The sequence below is a fragment of the Chiloscyllium punctatum genome, chromosome 24 (assembly GCF_047496795.1).
Source record: "Chiloscyllium punctatum isolate Juve2018m chromosome 24, sChiPun1.3, whole genome shotgun sequence".
Taxonomy (NCBI): Eukaryota; Metazoa; Chordata; class Chondrichthyes; order Orectolobiformes; family Hemiscylliidae; genus Chiloscyllium; species Chiloscyllium punctatum.
The window spans coordinates 83,373,705-83,393,782 of record NC_092762.1 but is presented as its reverse complement, the minus strand read 5'-3'; the positions used below and the strand labels follow the sequence as shown (position 1 = coordinate 83,393,782).

Here is a 20,078-nt window from a genome sequence, read left to right as displayed (position 1 = left end):
CAGACTAACTGGTCTATAATTCTCTGTGTTCTCTCTCCCTCCTTTCTTAAGAAGTGGGACAACATTAGCCATCTTCCAATCCCCAGGAACTGATCCTGAATATATAGAACATTGAAAAATGATCACCAACGCATCCACGATTTCTCGAGCCACCTCCTTCAGTACTCTGGGATGCAGACCATCAGGTCCAGGGGACTTATCAGCCTTCAGACCTAACAGTCTCTCCAACACCAATTCCTGCCTAATATAACTTCCCTTCAGTTCAGGTCCTTCAGCCACTATTACATCTGGGAGATTGCTCGTGTCTTCCCCAGTGAAGAGATCTAAAGAACCAATTCAACTCTGCTACCATTTCTTTGTTCCCCGTAATAAATTCACCTGTTTCTGTCTTCAAGGGCCCAATTTTAGTCTTAACTATTTTTTTTCTTTTCACTGACCTAAAAAAGCCTTTACTATCCTCCTTTATATTTTTGGCCAGTTTACCTTCATACATTATTTTTCCTTTGCATATTTCCTTTTTAGTTATCCTCTGTTGTTCTTTAAAAGGTTCCCAGTCCTCCAATTTCCCACTCATCTTTGCTATGTTATACTTTTTCCCTTTTGTCTTTATATGGTCCTTAACTTCCCTCATCAGCCACGGCCACCCCTGCGTCCCCTTAGGGTCTTCCTTCCTTTTTGGAATGAACTGACCCTGCATCGTCTGCATTATACCCAGAAATACCTGCCATTGTTGTTCTACTGCCATCCCTGCTAGGGTATTGCACCATTGAACTTTGGCCAGCTCCTCCCTCATAGCTCCATAGTTCCCCTTATTCAACTGAAATATTGTCACTTCTGATTCTACCCTCTCCCTTTCAAACTGCAGATTGAAGCTTATTGTATTATGGTCACTACCTCCCAATGGCTCCTTTACTTTGAGGTCCCTGATCAAATCCGTTTTGTTACACAACACCAGATCCAGAGTTGCTTTCTCCCTGGTAGGCACCAGCATAAGCTGTTCTAAGAGACACACCACAAACTCCCTTTCTTGGGGTCCGGTACCATCCTGATTCTCCCAGTCTACCTGCATGTTGAAATCCCTGATAACAACTGTAGTAGTATTTTTGCAACAGGCCAATTTCAGCTCCTTATTAAAATTACACACTACATCCAGGCTACTGTTTGGGGGCCTGTAGATAACTCCCATTAGGGTCTTTCTACCCTTAGAATTTCTCAGCTCTACCCATACTGACTCTACATCCCTGATTCTAGGCCCCCCCCTGCGCAAGGGACTGAATATTATTCCTTACCAACAGGGCCACCCCACCCCCTCTGCCCGTCAGTCTGTCCTTTCGATAGCACGTATAGCCTTGAATATTCATTTCCCAGGCCCTGTTCACTTGAAGCCATGTCTCAGTTATCTCCACAACATCGTAACTGCCAATTTCCAAATGAGCCTCAAGCTCATCCATCTTATTTCTAATGCTTCGTGCATTCATGTATAATATTTTTAATTTGTTACTCCCCTCACCCTTCCTATCAATCAGTTTTCTGTTCCATTGATTCCGTTGTCTTTCTTGACTTCTCTTGTTCTAACTTTCCCTTTAATTTCCTTCTTAAACTTCCAGTTTGTCCCCCCCCCACCCCCGCCATTTAGTTTAGCTGTGTTGCAGTGACAAACCTACCTGCCAGAATGCTGGTCCCTAACCTATTAAGGTGCAAACTGTCCCTCTTGTATAATTAATCCTTACCGCTAAACACACCCCAGTGATCCAAGAATTTAAATCCTTGCTTCCTTCACCAGTTCCCCAGCCACACGTTCAAGTCCATTATCTCCCTGTTTCTGGCCTCACCAACCCGAGGAACTGGAAGCAAATCGGAGATAACCACCCTGGACGTCCTGCTTTTCAGCCTTCTTCTGAGTTCTCCGAAGTCCCGCTGTAGTATGTTCCTCCTCTTTTTCCCGACATCATTTTGCCAACATGCACCACCACGTCTGGCTCTTCACCTTCGCCCTTGAGGATTTCCTGCACTCTGTTTGCGATGTCCTTAATCCTGGCACCAGGAAGGTAACACACCATCCTCAAATCCTGCCTGTTGCCGCAGAAACCCCTTTCAGTCCCTCTCACTATGGAGTCCCCTATTGCCACTGGCTTCGAGGTAAGTACTTAAATAACATTCACCCACCTTCCCAACAGCCTCTGCGCTCCGACTTCACTTCCGCCCAGCTCCCGCCGCTCTCTGCTGCAAAAAAAATCAGTCCAATGATAATACCAACAGGCCTTTGCCTATCCTAATATGCCCCAGAGACTGCAGTGGGTGATCAGGAGAACATGCAAACAACCCTCAGGTCACTTGTGGTAGCTTTACATATTGCAGGAATATCAATGCGGGAATACATTTCAGCCTCCTCACAAACCACAGCTAAAGAAATAAATGTGTGCATTAATCACAGGGAGAGAATATATTTCCATTTCTTAATCCAAAACAGGCATTTGGTTTTTCAGATGTAAATTTCCACTTCCTCTTCATTAACTTTCTTTTACACACGAGCAAGGCTCTCTCTTTGGGAGTCCTATTGTCTCTCTGTCATTGACTCTCTTGCTGTCTCTCTGCCTACCTTACTCTCTGTATCTGTTGCTCTCTGTATGTCTCACCTCTGTATCTCTACTCTTTGTATTGCTCACTCAGTATCTCTTGCTCTCTGTAACGCTCACTCTCTGTATCTCTCACTGTCAGTATTGCTCACTCTCTGCATCTCTCGCTCTCTGTATCTCTTGCTGTCTATATCACTGACTCTCTGTATCTCTCACTGTCAGTATTGCTCACTCTCTGTATCTCTCGCTCTCTGCATCTCTCACTCACTGTATCTTTCGCTCTCTGCATCTCTCACTCTCTGTATCTCTCGCTCTCTGTATCTCTTGCTCTCCGTATCACTCATTCTCTATATCTCTTGCTCTCTATATCGCTCACTCTTGGTATCTCTCACTGTCAGTATTGCTCACTTTCTATATTTCACATTCTCTGTATCTTGACACCTCTGTATCTTGTGCTCACTGCCTATCTTGCTCTCTGGATCTCACAATCTCTGTATCTCGCACTCTCCGAATCTCTTGCTGTCTGTATCTCTTGCTTTCTATATCTCTTTTTCTCTGTAACTCTCTCTCTTTGTAGTTTTCATTCTCCACCTATTTCACTCTCTGTATTTCTGGCTGTCTGTATCACTCCAGGAGGTGAAACTTGCAGGGAGTAATGTTGCCATTCATTTGCTGCCCTTGTCCTTCCCGATTGTAGAAATCTAATAGATGCAATTAGACAAAGGAGACTTGCCAAGTTGCTGCAGTGCATCTTGTAAATGGTACACACTGCTACCAAATGTGCATTGATTGTGGACAGAGTGAAGGTTGAAAGTGGTGGATAGGGGCACCAAACAAACAGGCTTCTTTGTTCTGAACGGTGTTGAGCTTCCTGAATGTTGTTGGAGCTGCTTTAATCTACACGAGTGGAGAGTACTCCATCACCCACCTGACTTGTGTCTTGTAGATGGTGGACAGGCTTTGGGGAGACAAGATGCAAGTTACTCATTCCAAAATTCCCTGCCTCTTACCTGGATGTGATCCAAGGAGATTTGGAGATGAAAGCTGAACCTTCTTCCCGAGGGCCATTGAATTAAGCAATTCATTTCCCCACCAGTCCTTGCTCAATAATCTCCAAAATTAATAAGATCTCAGGCCCAATATGTCCCATTGTCCATACCTTTTTAATTCTATCCAACTGTATGCTATGTCCCTCAGTGAAAATTAACCCATCCACCATCTTTTATTCTTTAACAAGGCAAGTCTGAAGTGAAGAGAAACAGGAATTCCAAGTGGGGATAAATATTTAATTGGGAATGCAAATATGCGCAATTGCAACTTGTAAAGTTTTAAAGCTGCCTCATTTAGCATCTATGGAAGAGCAGCCTGCTGAGAAACTCTGTCTTGACTTGTTCAGAAACAGGAATGTGAAACCCTAATTGCTTCCTGTCGATTCTGTAATGAATGGGAACCTGGCAGCAGAGCCCTTGCCATATTTTGCAGCTGCCTTGCGCTGAGTCACTCAGTTCCCAGTCAAATGGATAATCATACTGGGAGTCCTGATACCTCCTGCATTGTGTGTGGTGACCACTGTCAGGCCATTTATGTTACTGTGGCTTACTCCCAACTGCTATCAATTGCTTAGCCAATACTACCAGAAACTGGTGATGCTCTCTCTCTATAACATTGCTGTTAGTGGGAGTGTGCTGTGAGCAAATTGGTTGATGTGTTTCCCACTTTAGAATAGTGATTGTAGTCTGAAAGTACAGGTGACCCCCGTATCCACGAAATCATTTTCCGTGGATTCAGTTACCCACAGTTTACTGCGGTCTGAACATATTACATGGAATCTTCCAGAACCAGGGACCAAAGGGCTGCTGGGAAGGTAAATTTCTCATTGAATGAATGGGTTCATTCCTATCTGTGGTTTCGGGCTTCCCCGGTAGGTCTTGGAATGCATTCCTCCACCCTCCCACCCCAGGCACAGGGGGACTACTGAACTTCATCAGTTATGACATGCTCTGGTCCTATGAATGAATCTGGTATTGGGAAAAGTTTAAGGGAGGTGATGGTCTCATGTTAACATCACCAACTGCTAACCCAAAACTCCAGGTAATGTTCTGGGGACCCGCGGCACATAGTGGAAGTTGAATTCAATAAATAAATCTGGAATTAAGAGTCAAATGCTCTCTATAAAACCACTGTCAATTGTAGGAAAAACCCATCTGGTTCACTAATGTCCTTTAGGGAAGAAAACTGCCATTCTCACCTGGTCTGGTCTACATGTGACTCCAGACCCATAGCAATGTGGTTGACTCTTAACTGTCTTCTGGGCAATTAGGGATGAGCAATAAATGCTGGCTCAGCCAACGGTGCACTCATCTTGTGAATGAATACAAAAAGCCTTAGTGTCCAGATTCAGACATTACTGTGCAGCTTGGGACCAACTTGTTTGGGGGTTCCTGCTTTCTGGAAAAAGTGAGGGCTGCAGATGCTGGAGATCAGAGCTGAAAATGTGTTGCTGGAAAAGCGCAGCAGGTCAGGCAGCATCCAAGGAGCAGGAGAATCGACGTTTCGGGCATAAGCCCTTCTTCAGGAATGAGGAAAGTGTGTCCAGCAGGCTAAGATAAAAGGTAGGGAGGAGGGACTTGGAGGAGGGGCGTTGGAAATGCGATAGGTGGAAGGAGGTCAAGGTGAGGGTGATAGGCCGGAGTGGGGTTGGGGCGGAGAGGTCAGGAAGAAGATCGCAGGTTAGGAAGGCGGTGCTGAGTTCGAGGGATTTGACTGAGACAAGGTGGGGGGAGGGGAAATGAGGAAACTGGAGAAATCTGAGTTCATCCCTTGTGGTTGGAGGGTTCCTAGGCAGAAGATGAGGCGCTCTTCCTCCAGCCGTCGTGTTGCTATGGTCTGGCAATGGAGGAGTCCAAGGACCTGCATGTCCTTGGTGGAGTGGGAGGGGGAGTTGAAGTGTTGAGCTACGGGGTGGTCAGCGGATGTGGCCTCCTCTATATTGGGGAGACAGGCTGCCTACTTGCGGAACATTTCAGAGAACACCTCTGGGACACCCGGACCAACCAACCCAATCACCCCGTAGCTCAACACTTCAACTCGCCCTCCCACTCCACCAAGGATATGCAGGTCCTTGGACTCCTCCATCGCCAGACCATAGCAACATGACGGTTGGAGGAAGAGCACCTCATCTTCCGCCTATGAACCCTCCAACCACAAGGGATAAACTCAGATTTCTCCAGTTTCCTCATTTCCCCTCCCCCCACCTTGTCTCAGTCAAATCCCTCGAATTCAGCACCACCTTCCTAACCTGCAATCTTCTTCCTGACCTCTCCGTCCCAACCCCACTCCGGCCTATCACCCTCACCTTGACCTCCTTCCACCTATCGCATTTCCAACACCCCTCCTCCAAGTCCCTCCTCCATACCTTTTATCTTAGCCTGCTGGACACACTTTCCTCATTCCTGAAGAAGGGCTTATGCCCGAAACATCAATTCTCCTGTTCCTTGGATGCTGCCTGACCTGCTGCACTTTTCCAGCAACACATTTTCGGTTCATGCTTTCTACCTACAACACCATGTCCCAGCAGTCTCTTGTTATAAGTGCTCAAGGTACTTCATCTGTGTTTTCCAACAATGTATATTCCACCTCAGCACCTGTCCCATCAAGCTTGAAATTTCAATTAGATCACCTCTCAGGCTTGGAAACACCTTATGATATAGAACCACTATATTGCATAAAGAGGCCATTTGGCCCATCAAATCTGCACTCACCTTCAGAAGATCATCCCATTCTAACTCCTAACCCTGCATTTTCCATGGCTAACCCACCTAGCCTTCTCATCCCTGGACACTAAGGGTAATTTAGTGCGGCCAATCCACCTGAACTGCACATCTTTGGACTATAGGTCATTCAGTCTCTGCTCATTGAATAGCCCATGTCCCAAGAATTAAGCTGAGTGAATTTTCATTGCAAGTATCAAAGAGGCAGGTCAAAGGCCTGGGGCCGGGTGCCATTGCTCTTACTTCCTCCCATCGTACTGTTTCCTGGAACCATCTGAGAGAGTGGGCACGAGGCCTAGTGTTGGACATCTGCTAATTCCTCACCTTGAGTAACCATAACAACCCATCCTGTACACACATTGGTCCACTTACTGACTTCTCCCTGTGGTTAAAATGTTAACAAGAAGGGTGGACATGGAGAAATAGTTCCTCTGGTGCAGGAGAGTCAAGAACAAAGAGACATAATCTCAAATTCAGAGCTATTCTGTTCAGGAGGGATCAACTCCTGTGGGTGGCACAGTGGTTAGCATTGCTGCCTCACAGTGCCAGAGACCCGGGTTCAATTCCCGCCTCAGGCGACTGACTGTGTGGAGTTTGCACATTCTCCCCGTGTCTGCGTGGGTTTCCTCCGGGTGCTCCGGTTTCCTCCCACAGTCCAAAGATGTGCAGGTCAGGTGAATTGGCCACGCTAAATTGCCCGTAGTGTTAGGTAAGGAGTAGATGTAGGGGTATGGGTGGGTTGCGCTTCGGCGGGGCGGTGTGGACTTGTTGGGCCGAAGGGCCTGTTTCCACACTGTAAGTAATCTAATCTAATCTAATCTAAAATTTTATCACAGATCACATACTGAAACAGTGGAATTCTCTGCTCCTCATGGTTGTGGACAAGCTGAGTGACAATTGTAGCTTTCAAGGCTGAGATTGGCAGGCTTTCACTCAGTAAGGGTATCAAGGTGTATAGAGTAGACCATCTCTGATTGAACAGCACAGTCGGACAGGTTTGAGGGTTGAATGATTTCCTCTGGATCCCTGTTTCCCTGTTTCCAGCTTTACATTGTACACTGTGCATTGCAGTCTGCATTTGAAAACCAAACCCCTTGGATCCCTCATGGAGCAAAGGACACAAGATCATTTTAAGATTGGGGAAGAATCATCTCAAATGAATGTGAATTGTGTGATATATTTCAGTGAAACATGCCGTCATTAAGGGCTGTTGTGGCTTCGGTTTCTCAGTCATAGTACTCAGGAGAATGAATCTTAAACAATCCCAGTGTTCAAACTGAGACAATAAAGTCAGGTTTCATATGAGCCACTTGTTGGTTTTGTGTCTTTGGCAGTTATCATTCGCCATTCCAATCTCACGCATTCACTATACATTTTTGCAGAAAGTCAATTGAACAAAGGCTGAATTTTTAATCTATGCGGCTAATGATTAGCTGAAACTCCCGGCTGGCTGGGGGTTTATCTTTGTGTTGAGTCTCAAGGTGTGGTACCACTGGCAAAGCCAGCATTTAATGCCCGTCCCTAATTGCCTAAGTACAACAGATAGCCTTAATCAAAAGTAGCCCATTTCAGACTGAGATGAAGTCGAATTTCTTCATTCAGAGAGTGATGAAGCTTTGGCACTCTCTAACCACTGAGGGGGCAGGCTCAACCCTGGAGTACCTTCAAGACAGACATCAATAGATTTCTAAATGTTAAAGGGAGCACAAGGATGGTGAATGTTTGGAACTCCCTTCCACAACTGGCAGTGGATGCTAGATCAGTTGTTAATTTTAAATCTAAGATAAATGCCTTTTGTTAAATAAAGCTTTTAAGGGATATTGGGACAAAGCCAGATGATCTTATTAAATGGTGGGACAGACTCAAAGGGCTGAATGGGCCTACTCCTGCTCCTATTTTCATATAAAAGGCGATAGTACAGGAAAATGGTGTTGAGGTAGAATGGTCTAACAACAACAGAGCAGGCTGAAGGGGCTGAATGGCCTACTCCTGCTCCTACATGCCTAATCCTCATGTTCAGTCACTTCAAATTCCAGTTAATAGTCAACCAGACTCCATGTGAAACCAAAGGCACATATAGATGCAGGCACGATAAGATTAGTAGGCTTCTGTTCCCTGTAAGAATACTGTGAACGATTTAGGTTTTTACAGAAATGTGAAAGCCCCCATAGTCAGTTTTGCTAACACCAGCTTTATTCCCATGTAAAACAGTTCAACGTCGACACATGATTTGTGAATATTTTTGTGAGGAGATTGAGTGGATATTTAGTTGTAATGATGGGTGAACCCTGTAGGAAGTTAAGGTTCAGGATTATTATGAAAAAGGTAAAGGGATGGTGAACACAAGGCCTATTTATACACACATTTTATTAGGTCACAGAATCAATAATAAAAGTGTTTTAATTGACAGAAGAAGCTGCAACATTATTTAGAGAGTTAATCCAACTCCTTGAAATGGAAAGAAATCCAGCAATGTGGGGAAAGGCAGACAAGTGGAATTAGAGTGAGCAGACAGTGGTTGGTAGAGACATGAAACTTCTTGGAAATAATTCTATTCTTTGGTCCACTTCTAATTTCAGTTTTCTCTATCACCCTTTGCTCTCCAGCCACATCCGGTAACCGCAGATCACGAAGGCACCAGCATAAATCCAGCAGGAAAGACAAGCGAAAGCACAAAAGGAACCTGGACTTGCATCAACTGGATATGAAACCCTTTTACTGAGCAGACCAGAGAGCCTGCCAGAGTTACGAGGGGGGAACAGGATTGCCACTTCACATACTGAAATCTTACAAAATGTTTCATTTCGAACACTACCCCTTCAGGGGAAGGAAGGGGTAGATTTTTTTAGTTTCCGAGAATTCTGTCACGTATTTTTCTAAAAAAAATTGTGGGGCTTAAAGATAAACCTTTTCGACTGACAGGCAGTGGTTGTGAAATGAGAACAGTGAATAAGTTCACTGAAGTATCAGCAAACTTTTAATCTCAATTGTAAACAAAAGACTATCCCGTAAACTTTTACTATTGGAAAAGGCACAATAGTACTTCCTGTTAACTGATTTACTAGATTATAAATGAGGTTGGTTTAACAAAACAGACACTAGATTGATTATAGGCCCTGTTAGACACTTCCCCATGTAACTGCACTGTGCCATGCTAGTAACAGAACCATTAATGTATTTGCCATACTCTTTCTGAACTTGTTAAACTCTGTTAATTAAAAACAGGTTAACACTTGCATTAAATAACAGACAGAGAGATTTTGTACAAATGCTTTATTGGGTTTTGTTACTGGCAAATGCTCCAGTTAAAGCCAATTCCTAAAGGAAATGTCAGTGGCTTGATTTTCAATTGGGGGGGGGAGTTAATTGTCCATGTCAAGGATTAATCACAGTTGAGCCTCGTCCTGTGTGGAGAACATCCAAACACCCACTTCCCCCAACGGAACTCAATGAATAGTCAGTGGCATCAGCTCCTACTGAGCCCAGGAGTCACTAACTCAGCACTGACCACTAGTTAAAACTCGAAATCTCCTGATTTTGTGTGGGCCAATCATACGTTTATCCATCAAGCCATTGAAAGAAAGTTCTTTCTATCATTGCTAGGCATGGAAAGTAAGATTGGACTCTAGTCAGAGAGAAAGGGATGTTCATAGGATCCCGAGAAATAGGCAGATGTTCTGCTCAGTGACATTGAGCTTAGCATTTATTCATCTTGCAGCTTTGTGGATTTACCCTCATGGCCACAGGTAAAGGTACGTTTTTGTTTTTGATATTTGGAGTGTTAATTAGGCATTGTTTCCTACATAGGATCTGAGGTTTTCCCAGAGAGGGAGACTGTGGAGTCTAAGAAAAGCATAAGAGGTGCCCACTCTGCCCATTGAGTAACTGATGTGTTTTGCAAGCCCAATTTAACTAATTCCATTCCTGAGTCCTTTGCATGTATCCTTGCAAACACTTTCCTATCCTGCACTGACCTGACTTCCTTTCGAAAGCCACGATCACATCTGCCTCCTACTACCCTTTCGCGATGCCAGGTCATGGTCAATCTAATCACATGATGCATCACATTGACCGCACTTTGTTCAAGTCAGTGAATAGCTAGTTCTGCCATCCCACTCAGGCAGAGCTGAGCGTTCGGAATGTGATTGCTCCAAATTTGCCAACTCCGCTCCTCCAAGATGTTAAATCACGTGACCGCCTGCCTCCCAGTGTTCCGCCCCAAGTCTTCTCCCATTGGCCCCCATTGAGAAAACAACAATTACCCAACGGGATAATACTTGATTGTCAGTCTAGACCCTCTTATCCTCACTCAGGATGCAGCTGGCAAATAGGGTTTTTGTGGTGCCCAAGTAGTGTCACTATCTCTGAGGCAGGAGGTCTGTATTGAAGTCTTTTACCTGACACAGAAGTGTGTCACAACACAACTGAACAGTTTGATTGGAATATCTGTGGGAATGCGCTGGTGTGCTTTTGGGACTCTTGTGCAGACAATGGTGAAGAGTTCTAGGTTCAAGTCCCACCTGCTTCAGAGGTGTGTCACAGCGCTTCTGAACAACTTGATTAAAAATTCTTACAGCCAACAAACAAAAAAACGTTCTAACAAAAATCACGCAATTCTTTAAAATTGGTTTTGATGTCTTTCTCCTATCGCAGTTGATTTGATTTGATTTGTTATTGTCACATGTACCGAAGTACAGTGAAAGGTTTTGTTTACCAGGCAGATCCTGCAGGGTTGGCAACTCTTGAGCTTGGAGACAGTGAGGTCTGCAGATGCTGGAGATCAGAGTTGAGAATGTGTTGAAGGAAAAGCACAGCAGGTCAGGCAGCATATACCTGCCTGACATGCTGCGCTTTTCCAGCAACGCACTCTCAACTCTTGAGCTTGGGTGGCAGGACCATATGAATCTTGTCCCAGGTCCCTACTTTCCAAGCCAAATCTTCATGCCTGCATTCAGAATCCAGGTTCACCATTAGTTAGTCAACAAGCACAGTATCTAGTTAATGGCAGGTTCATGGTCAGTGCTTCCTGCTTTCACTCTGTCAGATTGCAGTGTAGTTGATTGATGTTTAAACACAATGGGACTACTGTCCTATGTTTGTTCATGCTCCTTCACCCTGAATTTTACACTGGACACAGACCTCAGAAGTTACTGGTCCAGATCTCAGACTGGGGTGTAGAGTTTTGCAGAATATGTTTCCCTAACATGGATTTCGCCCCGTTCGCCCTGTTCCAAAAGCTTTCCTAAGATTAAGAATGATTCATTTATTAACCCCACATTGGGAAGCCAGGATGGGCTGTTGGCTTTTATTTCAAAGGGAATGGAGTTAAAAAAAGGGAAGTCTTGTTTAAACCACACACGATACTAGCCAAACCACAATTGGAACACTGCGACCAATTTTGGTCCCCTTACATAAGGAAAGAAATAATTACATTAAGTGCGGAGAAGATTCACTGGGCTGCTATTGGGTTTGGAGGACTGTCTGATGAGGAGAGTTTGGGTAGTTTGGACCTGTACGTATTCGCGTTTAGAAGAATGTGAGGTGACTTTATTGACAGTAAAGATTCTTAGGACTCTTGGGTTGATGTGGAGAGGTTGTTTACCCCTGCGGGAGAGTCTAGGAACAGAGGGCATCATCTCAGAATAAGGCGTCACCGATTAGAGACAGAGATGAGGAGGGGATAATGAATCATTACCATTGAGGGTTGTAGAGACCGCGTCATTAAGTATATTCATGGTTGGAATAGACGGATGTTTAATCAGTAAGGGAATCAAGGGTTATGGGAAAAGTTTGGAAAATAGAGTTGAGGATTATCAGATTAGCCATGATCTCATTGAATAGTGGAGACAATGCGTAGAAACATGGAATATCATATTCCTGCTTTCTCCCTAGACTTCCAATGCCTTTAAAACCGGAAAATGTATCTATCTCTTCCTTGAATATATTCCATGACTTGGCCTCCACAGCCTTCTGTGGTAGAGAATTCCACAGATTCATGAATCTTTAAATGAAGAAAAATGTTCCCACTTCTGTCCTCAATGGGTTACCCTGGATCCTGAGATTCTGGTCCTTGGTTCTAGAGGTCCAACCTGGGCAATTACCCACTCTGCGTCTCGTCTGTGCAGCCCTGTTTGAATTTTATTTTGCTCAATTAATACACGGCCAAATTTGTTCCTATGTTAGCGAGTTTTGAGAGGATTTATTGCTCCAATGTGTTGACATCCCACATGACCATTATCAGATGAAAGGATTTTTTAAGGTGAGTAGTCAAGGTCTTTTCCCCAGGCTAGGGGAGTCTAAACTGAGAGGGTATAAGTTTAAGGTGAAAGGGGAAAGATTTAAGAGCAACCTGTGGAGTAATGTTTTCACACAGAGGAGTGTGTGTGTGGAACAAGCTGCCCCAATACCATTGTAATATTTAAAAGACATTTGGGCAGGATAGTAAAGGTTTAGAGGGATCTGGGATAAATGCAGGCAAATAGGATGATTCAGTTTAGGAAACCTGGTTGGCATGGACAGGTTGGGCCAAAGGGCCTGTTTCCGTGCTGTACGACTCTGACTCTATGACTCTATTCCAGAAATAGATAAATATTTCCATCCAGAACCACCTTTAAAATGGGAATCTTACTTCTTTGATTTGACACCTGCTGATTATTTTTGAGCTTAAGCAGAAAAAGATGGTAACTGTAGTCAGTAAGACAGGGCTCTGGGGGAGAGGGGTTACTGAGTGATGGTGGAATTAGCCAGAATGCGGCACTGAATAGGAAATGAGAGGCTGTTCCACCATGGAGGGCCACACATTCAAATGCAACAGTTTACCTTCAGAGAAACCCTACAGTGTGGAAGCAGGCCATTCAGCCCATTGAGTCCTCACCACCCCTCTGAACAGCATCCCACCCAAACCCAGTCCCTTACTTTATCCCTGTAACCCTGCATTTCCCATGGCTAATTTAGCCAGAACATCCCTAGACACTATGGGACAATTTAGCATGGCCAATCCACCTTAACCTGTACATCTTTAGATTCTGGAAAAGCCTGGGCAGACACAGGGAGACCATGAAAACTCCACACAGACCGTTACTCGAGAGTGGAATCGAGCCTGGGTCCCTGGCACTATGAGGCAGCAGTGCTAACCACTGAGCCACTCTGCAATCTTTGGGTTTCCACCTCCTCTGGCCAGGGAACTGCATCACCAGTCACCTCCACTATCGCTCCCCGTCCCTGATACCCACTGACTGGTCCACCCTCCCCATCCTCACAGCCCGTTAACTTCTTCCTGCTCATCTTTACCTTTGATTTATTTCTACCCTCCAACAGTTCCATGTCATCCATTCAGCCTTGTGAACTGTTTGTTTAAAGTATTTCTACTTCAGATGAGGTGTTCAGGTTGTTTTCTCTGACTGTGTTGAGCCTGACTTGCTGAGTTGAGATGTGGGCAGGAGGGTGAGGTGGGAGCACTCTCGCCTCTGAGACTGGATTGCTGAATTTACAACAACATCAGGGCACACACGAACTCTGGCCTTACTGTCAGCTCCAGGAACGAGGGAGCACGCCAATGCACGCTTGGAGCTGCTGTCTTTTAGATGGAACTTTAAATCAAAGCCTGGCTTTGGGTAGTTGGGTATAAACTAACCTTTTGCATTAATGGAAAAAAAATCAGGGAATTCTCCCCGTTGTCCTGATCAATATGTATTCCTTAACCATCATGAGAAAGAAAGCAGATGAACAGGTAATGATCTGATTTCTGTTGTGGAAATTGTGTGTGGGATGTGCATTATTGGCTGGAAGGTGCTTTTGGATGTCCTGACATTGTGAAAGTTGCTACATAAATGAAAACCTCCTTCATGTTTAAATTTCTGAGTTTGTCTGAGCCTCTTATGTCAACCTGTTCTGGCTGCGGGTTCCACCTTTACTTTCCGACTTCACTCTGCATTCGGGGCCCCGTATGTTGGATTAACGTTATGCTTTTCTACTAAAAAGCAAGATGTCCCTAGTCTGCTGAACTGTGCTGTGTCTGATCAAAAACCCGAAAGGACCAGCACATTGAGGCCTTTTGATTTCTGAGCGTGATGATCACAGTTAACTTGTATCAACTCCATCTCCCCACCTTCATCCGTACACTTAATACACCTGTCGAAGCAACAAAACCTCCCAATCTCAGGTTTGCAACAGTCTATTGATCTCCCTGCCATCCCCAGCCTCAAAGACATAGAACATGGAATCGTACAGCACAGGAATGGGCCCTTCGGCCCACAATGTTGTGCTGAACACGACTCCAAATTAAACTAATCCCATCTGCCTGTCCTTGGTCCATATCCCTCCATTCCACTTATATTCATGTGTTTATCTAAAAGCCCCTTAAATGCCTCGAACATATCTGCCTCCACCCCCCCCCCTGGCAGTGCATTCCAGACGCCTACCACACTCTCTGTAAAAAACGTGCTCCTCACATCTCCTTTGAATTTGTCCCCTCTCATCTTAAATGCATATCCCTTAGTATTAGACGTTTCAACTCTGGGAAAATGATGCATTAGTCAGGGGTGAAAGTAGGGGAATGCGTCTGGGTGGGTTGCTCTTCAGAGGGTCGGTGTGGACTTGTTGGGCCTGTTTCTGCACTGTAGGGAATCTAGTCATATGTCTTCTTTCCCACTCTATCTACTTGCATGGTCACTTTTAGGAAGCTGTGGACTTGAAGGAGAGAGTTCTAGATTGCCACTCCTGTTCTGTGCAGAGTGAAGTGCTTCCTGACACCACCCCTGAATAGACTGATGTGAATCTCAGTTCTTGTTTCTCACCTGCTACTCCCAACCACCTGCCTCCTTCCCTCCAGGTGATGTACAAAGAGATTGAAGAACTGTTATCAGAGTATTGAATGGACCTCTTTAATGATAGTTCTGCTCTATCTCTCTCTCTCTCAGCAGCTGTAACACCACATCCTGCACTCTGTTCTGTTACCCTGATGCACTTGTACAGTACAATCTGCCTGTAAAGCACATGAGACAACATTTTTTTCACTGTACCTTGGTACACATGACAATAATAAATCAAATCAAATCAAAATAGGTTCTCTCAATTTATCCTGTCAACTCCTTCTCTGAACTTCAACTCCTCAAATTGATCTGTCGCTTAATCTTCACTGTTGAAGACAGGGGAGGCAAAGGCCTAGTGGTACAACCACTAGTCTATTAATCAAAAAACCCAGCTGATGTTCTGGGGCCTCAGGTTCAAATCCTGCCATTGGCAGATGGTAGAATTTGAACTCAATAAAGAATCTGAAATTAAGGGTCTAATGAAGACTGAATTGTTGAATGTCAGGGGAAACCCCATCTGGTTCGCTAATGCCCTAAAGGGAAGGAAACCGCCATCCTTACCTAGTGTGGCCTACATGTGACTCCTGACCCACAGCAATATGGTTGACTCTTAATGGCCCCCTGGGTACTTCGGGCTGGGCAGTATATGCTGGTCAGCAATGCCCTCATCCTATGAAAGAATAAAAAAGGTATATTTTGTTTTCAGTTTTGTATAGGCCTGTGCTTCCCTTTCCAGCTGGTTGTTGGTTTCCCTGTGACCTTTGACACCCCCCTTCCAGCAGTGTGTACACATGGTAGTGTCCGTGTCACCTGAAACCCGCAGCTTTGACCCCACCCACAGTGCTCCAGGATTCCTCCTGCTGCCAATCGCAGGCTTTACTGTAGCTGTTACCACTCACTAAATCACAGAATTGTTACAGCACAAAAGGAGGCCATTCAGCCCATCATGCCTGCACTACCTCTTCAAATAAGCATCATTTACTTGTGCCACTCTCCAGCTATATGCCCATACCCTTTGCATGTTATTTCCATCCAAACGCCCCTCCTGAGTGCTTCTGTTGAACCTGCGCCCCCCACATTTCCAGGCACTGCATTCCAGACCCTAACTACTCTCTGAATGAAAATGTTTTTCTCACACCCCCCTTGCTTCATTCACACATTACTTCAAATCTATGCCTGCTTGTTCTTGTTCCTTTCTATCTACTCTGTCCAGCCTGCTCATGCTTTCAAAAACCTCTATCAGGTCTCCTCTCAGCCGTCTTCTCTCCAAGGAGGTCAGTCCTAACTCCTTCAGCCTACCCTCATTGGGGAAGTTTCTCATTCCTGGAACTCTATGTGCAAATCACTCTCCAATGCAATTTCTTTGATTTGATAGGTACACGTGACCATAAATCAAACTTAGTACAGTGAAAAGCTTTGTTTGCAAGCAGTTCATAGTAAGCAATGACGTAGAGATCATAGGGTGAAAGAAAATTTGGATAGAAGCACACAGATTACATTACACAGGGTGTGCACTAAACAAGATCAACATTATTTGAAGATAGAGAGTCCATTCAATACTCTAATAATGGCCGAGAAGCAGCTGTTCCTGAACCTGCTGGTGTGTGTGTTCAAGCCTCTGTATCTTCTGCCTGACAGAAGAGGTTGTAGGAGAGCATTACTGGGATACAATGGGTCTTTGATGATATTGACAGGCTTTCTGCAGCAGTGAGCCATGGGATGGTCTGGGCTATGCACACAACTTCCTGTAGTTTCTTATGGTCCTGGGCAGAACAGTTACCGTATCAGGCTGTTACGCAGCCGGACAATATGCCTTCAGTGGTGCATCTGGAGAAGTTGGTGAGGGTCCTTATGAACATGCTGAATTTCTTGAGCTGCCTAAGGAAGAGGAGGCATTGTACCTTTTTGACTGTCGCATCGATGTGGGAAGTCCAGGGACAGGTTGTCAGTTATCGTTACTCCGAGGAACTTAATGTTCCCAACCCTCCCCCATTGATGTAGGTGGTGGTGTGTTCTCCTCCTTTATTTCAGCAAAATTAAACTCAAGAGATGCTGGTTTGTCCCCATCTCCCAACACTGTGCTGAGACTAAAAAAAGTGCTGGAATGTGAGTTAGCTGATACGATGGGAGTAGGAGCCAGGATTAGGAAAAATAGGAGGATAAGAAGATGCAGTGGGATGAAGAAGATATAGAACGAGGCTTATGAGGAGCATAAAGACCAGAATGCGCGGTTGGGCCAAATGGCCTGTGAATAGAATAGTGTCAACAAAGAATCAAGAAGTTCCCCTTTAAAGGTAAAAACTAATAGACCATTAACTTTGTAAAAACAGTAGAAACCTATCAAATGATACACTAATACTAGAGGCTGGTTAGCTCAGTTGGCTGGTAGGCTGGTTTGCACAGCAGAGTAGTATCGACAGTCTGGGTTGAATTCCCACATCCAGCTGGGGTTACTGTGCAAGTTCTCTCTCCTCAACCTCACCCTCACACGAGGCGTGATGACCCTCAGGTCAAACTCACCACCAGTCACCTCTCCATACTGCGAGAATGAGACGACGGTGACTGGATTTACCATCTTGACTGTGTTGTCCAGGCCCTGCAGGGCACAAGGAAGGCCAAAGGCTGGAGAGCTGCAGGGAAAACAGAAATTGCTGGAGAAACTCAGTCAGCCGGGCAGAATCTGTGGAGGGAAACATTTGACGGAGTGACCCATCTTCAGAACCAGGGAGGTGGCAGTTCTCTCTCCCTCTCTCTCACTCTCTCTCTTCCCCTCCCCCACCCCCCACCCCCACCCCCAGCCGGGGAACAGTACCACAGTACCACGAGGTAGTCCTTGATGTGCCTCCCTTGGCACCCTCAATCTCATCCTCTACTCCCCCCACTGAAGGCAGCTGGAGACACCTACAATCCTGTTCTGTGTATTTTGAGCCATGTATAATAGGATGAGAGATGCTTTCGGAGACAGGAACAGTGAGGTTGTGAAACTACAACTAGGGGGCACATCCCCAAAATAAGGGGGAGCAGACTTAGGAATGAGTTGAGGAGGAATGTCTCCACCCAACAAGTTGTGAATCTGTGGAATTCCCTGTCCCGGTGAAGCAGTTGAGGCTGCCTCACTGAATGTTTTTAAGGCAAAGTTGAATAGTAAAGGAATTAAGGGTTAAGGTGAGCAAATAGGTAAGTGGAGCTAAGTTCACGAAAGGATCAGCCACGATCTTATTGAATGGTGGAGCAGGGACAGATGACTTCCTCCTGCTCCTAATTCTTATGTTCTTCTGTTATGTGTTTAAACTTATCTTGTGTTTTGTATAAACAGGTTCCATTTAGTGAATGCCAATGAGGGTTATAAATCACGGGTATGAAGCAAGTACTGATTCTCTTCATGCTCCAGGCTGCCTTGCCTTCAATGTTCTGATACCTCACAAAATCTTACTTTAAGATAAGTTGGAAAATGGTTGTGAGCAGTTGGACTTTCTAACCTCCTGACGTTGCTCAGAGATGACAAGTTGGTCATTCAGTGGGAGTTGAGTATGTGGAGGAAGGAGAAAGCGATTCAAAGATACTTTAATAAGGTAACGTGAAGGGGAATGGAAGGAGGCTGATATGGAACATAAAGACCGGCACTGATCAGATGGGCTGATTGGCCTATTTCTGGTTCTGGATTAGTGGTGCTGAAAGAGCACAGCAGTTCAGGGAGCATCCAAGGAGCAGCAAAATCGGCTTTTCGGGCAAAAGCCCTTCATCAGGAAAAGGTCTTTTGCCTGAAACGTCGATTTCGCTGCTCCTTGGATGCTGCCTGAACTGCTGTGCTCTTCCAGCACCAATAATCCAGAATCTGGTTTCCAGCATCTGCAGTCATTGTTTTTATCTCGCCTATTTCTGGGTTTATGTTCTATGTACTTGGAACAATGGACTGAAACCTATGAATCCTGTTTATATGCTTTTAATTTATTCTTTATTTACTAGAGGTCATTTTCTAAACAATATTGTACATATTGGATAAGAGCCCAGGCTTGTTCCCCTGTTGTTTGTTACTGAGTAAATTTAGTAATGGTAAAGGGGTGGTCAAAGACAGGTTAATGACACCATTCCCTATGGCACTTATTGAAAGGGGATAAGGGGTATCGGTTGAGGCTTGCCTGTGATGCCAACTCCTGGTTGATTAGCCAGGCAAACACTGACTGACGCCCCCCCCCTCCCCCACACTGTGAAGAAAAGTAATCTTGTTGAGGCACTGGAGGGCAGTCAGTGCTGGGTTAAGGAAAGGGTGAGAAAGGGTTCTATTTCAATGACGACTAAGTAGGCATCCCTTAATATGTGAGGCCCCAGTTTGGGCTTCATGGTGGCTCAGTGGTTAGCATTGCTGCCTCACAGCACCAGGGTCCCAGGTTTGATTCCAGCCTTGGGCGACTGACTGTGTGGAGTTTGCACATTCCCCCCGTGTCTGCGTGGGTTTCCTCCGGGTGCTCCAGTTTCCTCCCACAATTAGCAGGTTAGGGTGAATTGGTCATGCTAAATTGCCCATAGTCAGGGGTAGATGTGGTGAATGGGTCTGGGTGGGTTACTCTTCAGAGGGTCAGTGTGGACCTGTTAGGCTGAAGGACCTGTTTCCATACTATAGGGAATCTAATCTAAAGGAAAAACTACTGCAGATGCAGGAAATCTGAAATAAAAACAAGGAGTACCTCAGAAATCCAGTAGGTCTGGCATTATCTCTGCAGAGAGAAACCGAGCCAACGTTTTGAGTCCTGTATTGAGTATTCTTTGGACTGGAGGAGCCCAATTCTTCTGGCAGGATTAGAGTTGGGCCACCAAGTGGAATCAGCAAGATCAGTGAAATTCTTAACAGGCCTGACTGGGCTGTTGGTTGCTCAGGGACATTTGAGTAGCTGCCTCCACCCCCTGAAAGGGATTCTCCCACT

At 45.1% G+C, this 20,078-nt stretch overlaps 1 protein-coding gene across 1 annotated transcript in view; it reads left to right on the top strand.

The window, feature by feature from the left end:
- ncanb (neurocan b) overlaps positions 1 to 18,848 on the top strand; it is a 269,869-nt gene extending 251,021 nt beyond the window's left edge. Inside the window, exon 15 of the mRNA XM_072594330.1 lies at positions 8,953 to 18,848. Within this exon, the coding sequence (XP_072450431.1) occupies positions 8,953 to 9,068 (116 nt within the window). The 3' untranslated portion in view covers positions 9,069 to 18,848. The remainder of the gene's footprint in view (positions 1 to 8,952) is intronic.
- Positions 18,849 to 20,078: the final 1,230 nt, after the last annotated feature.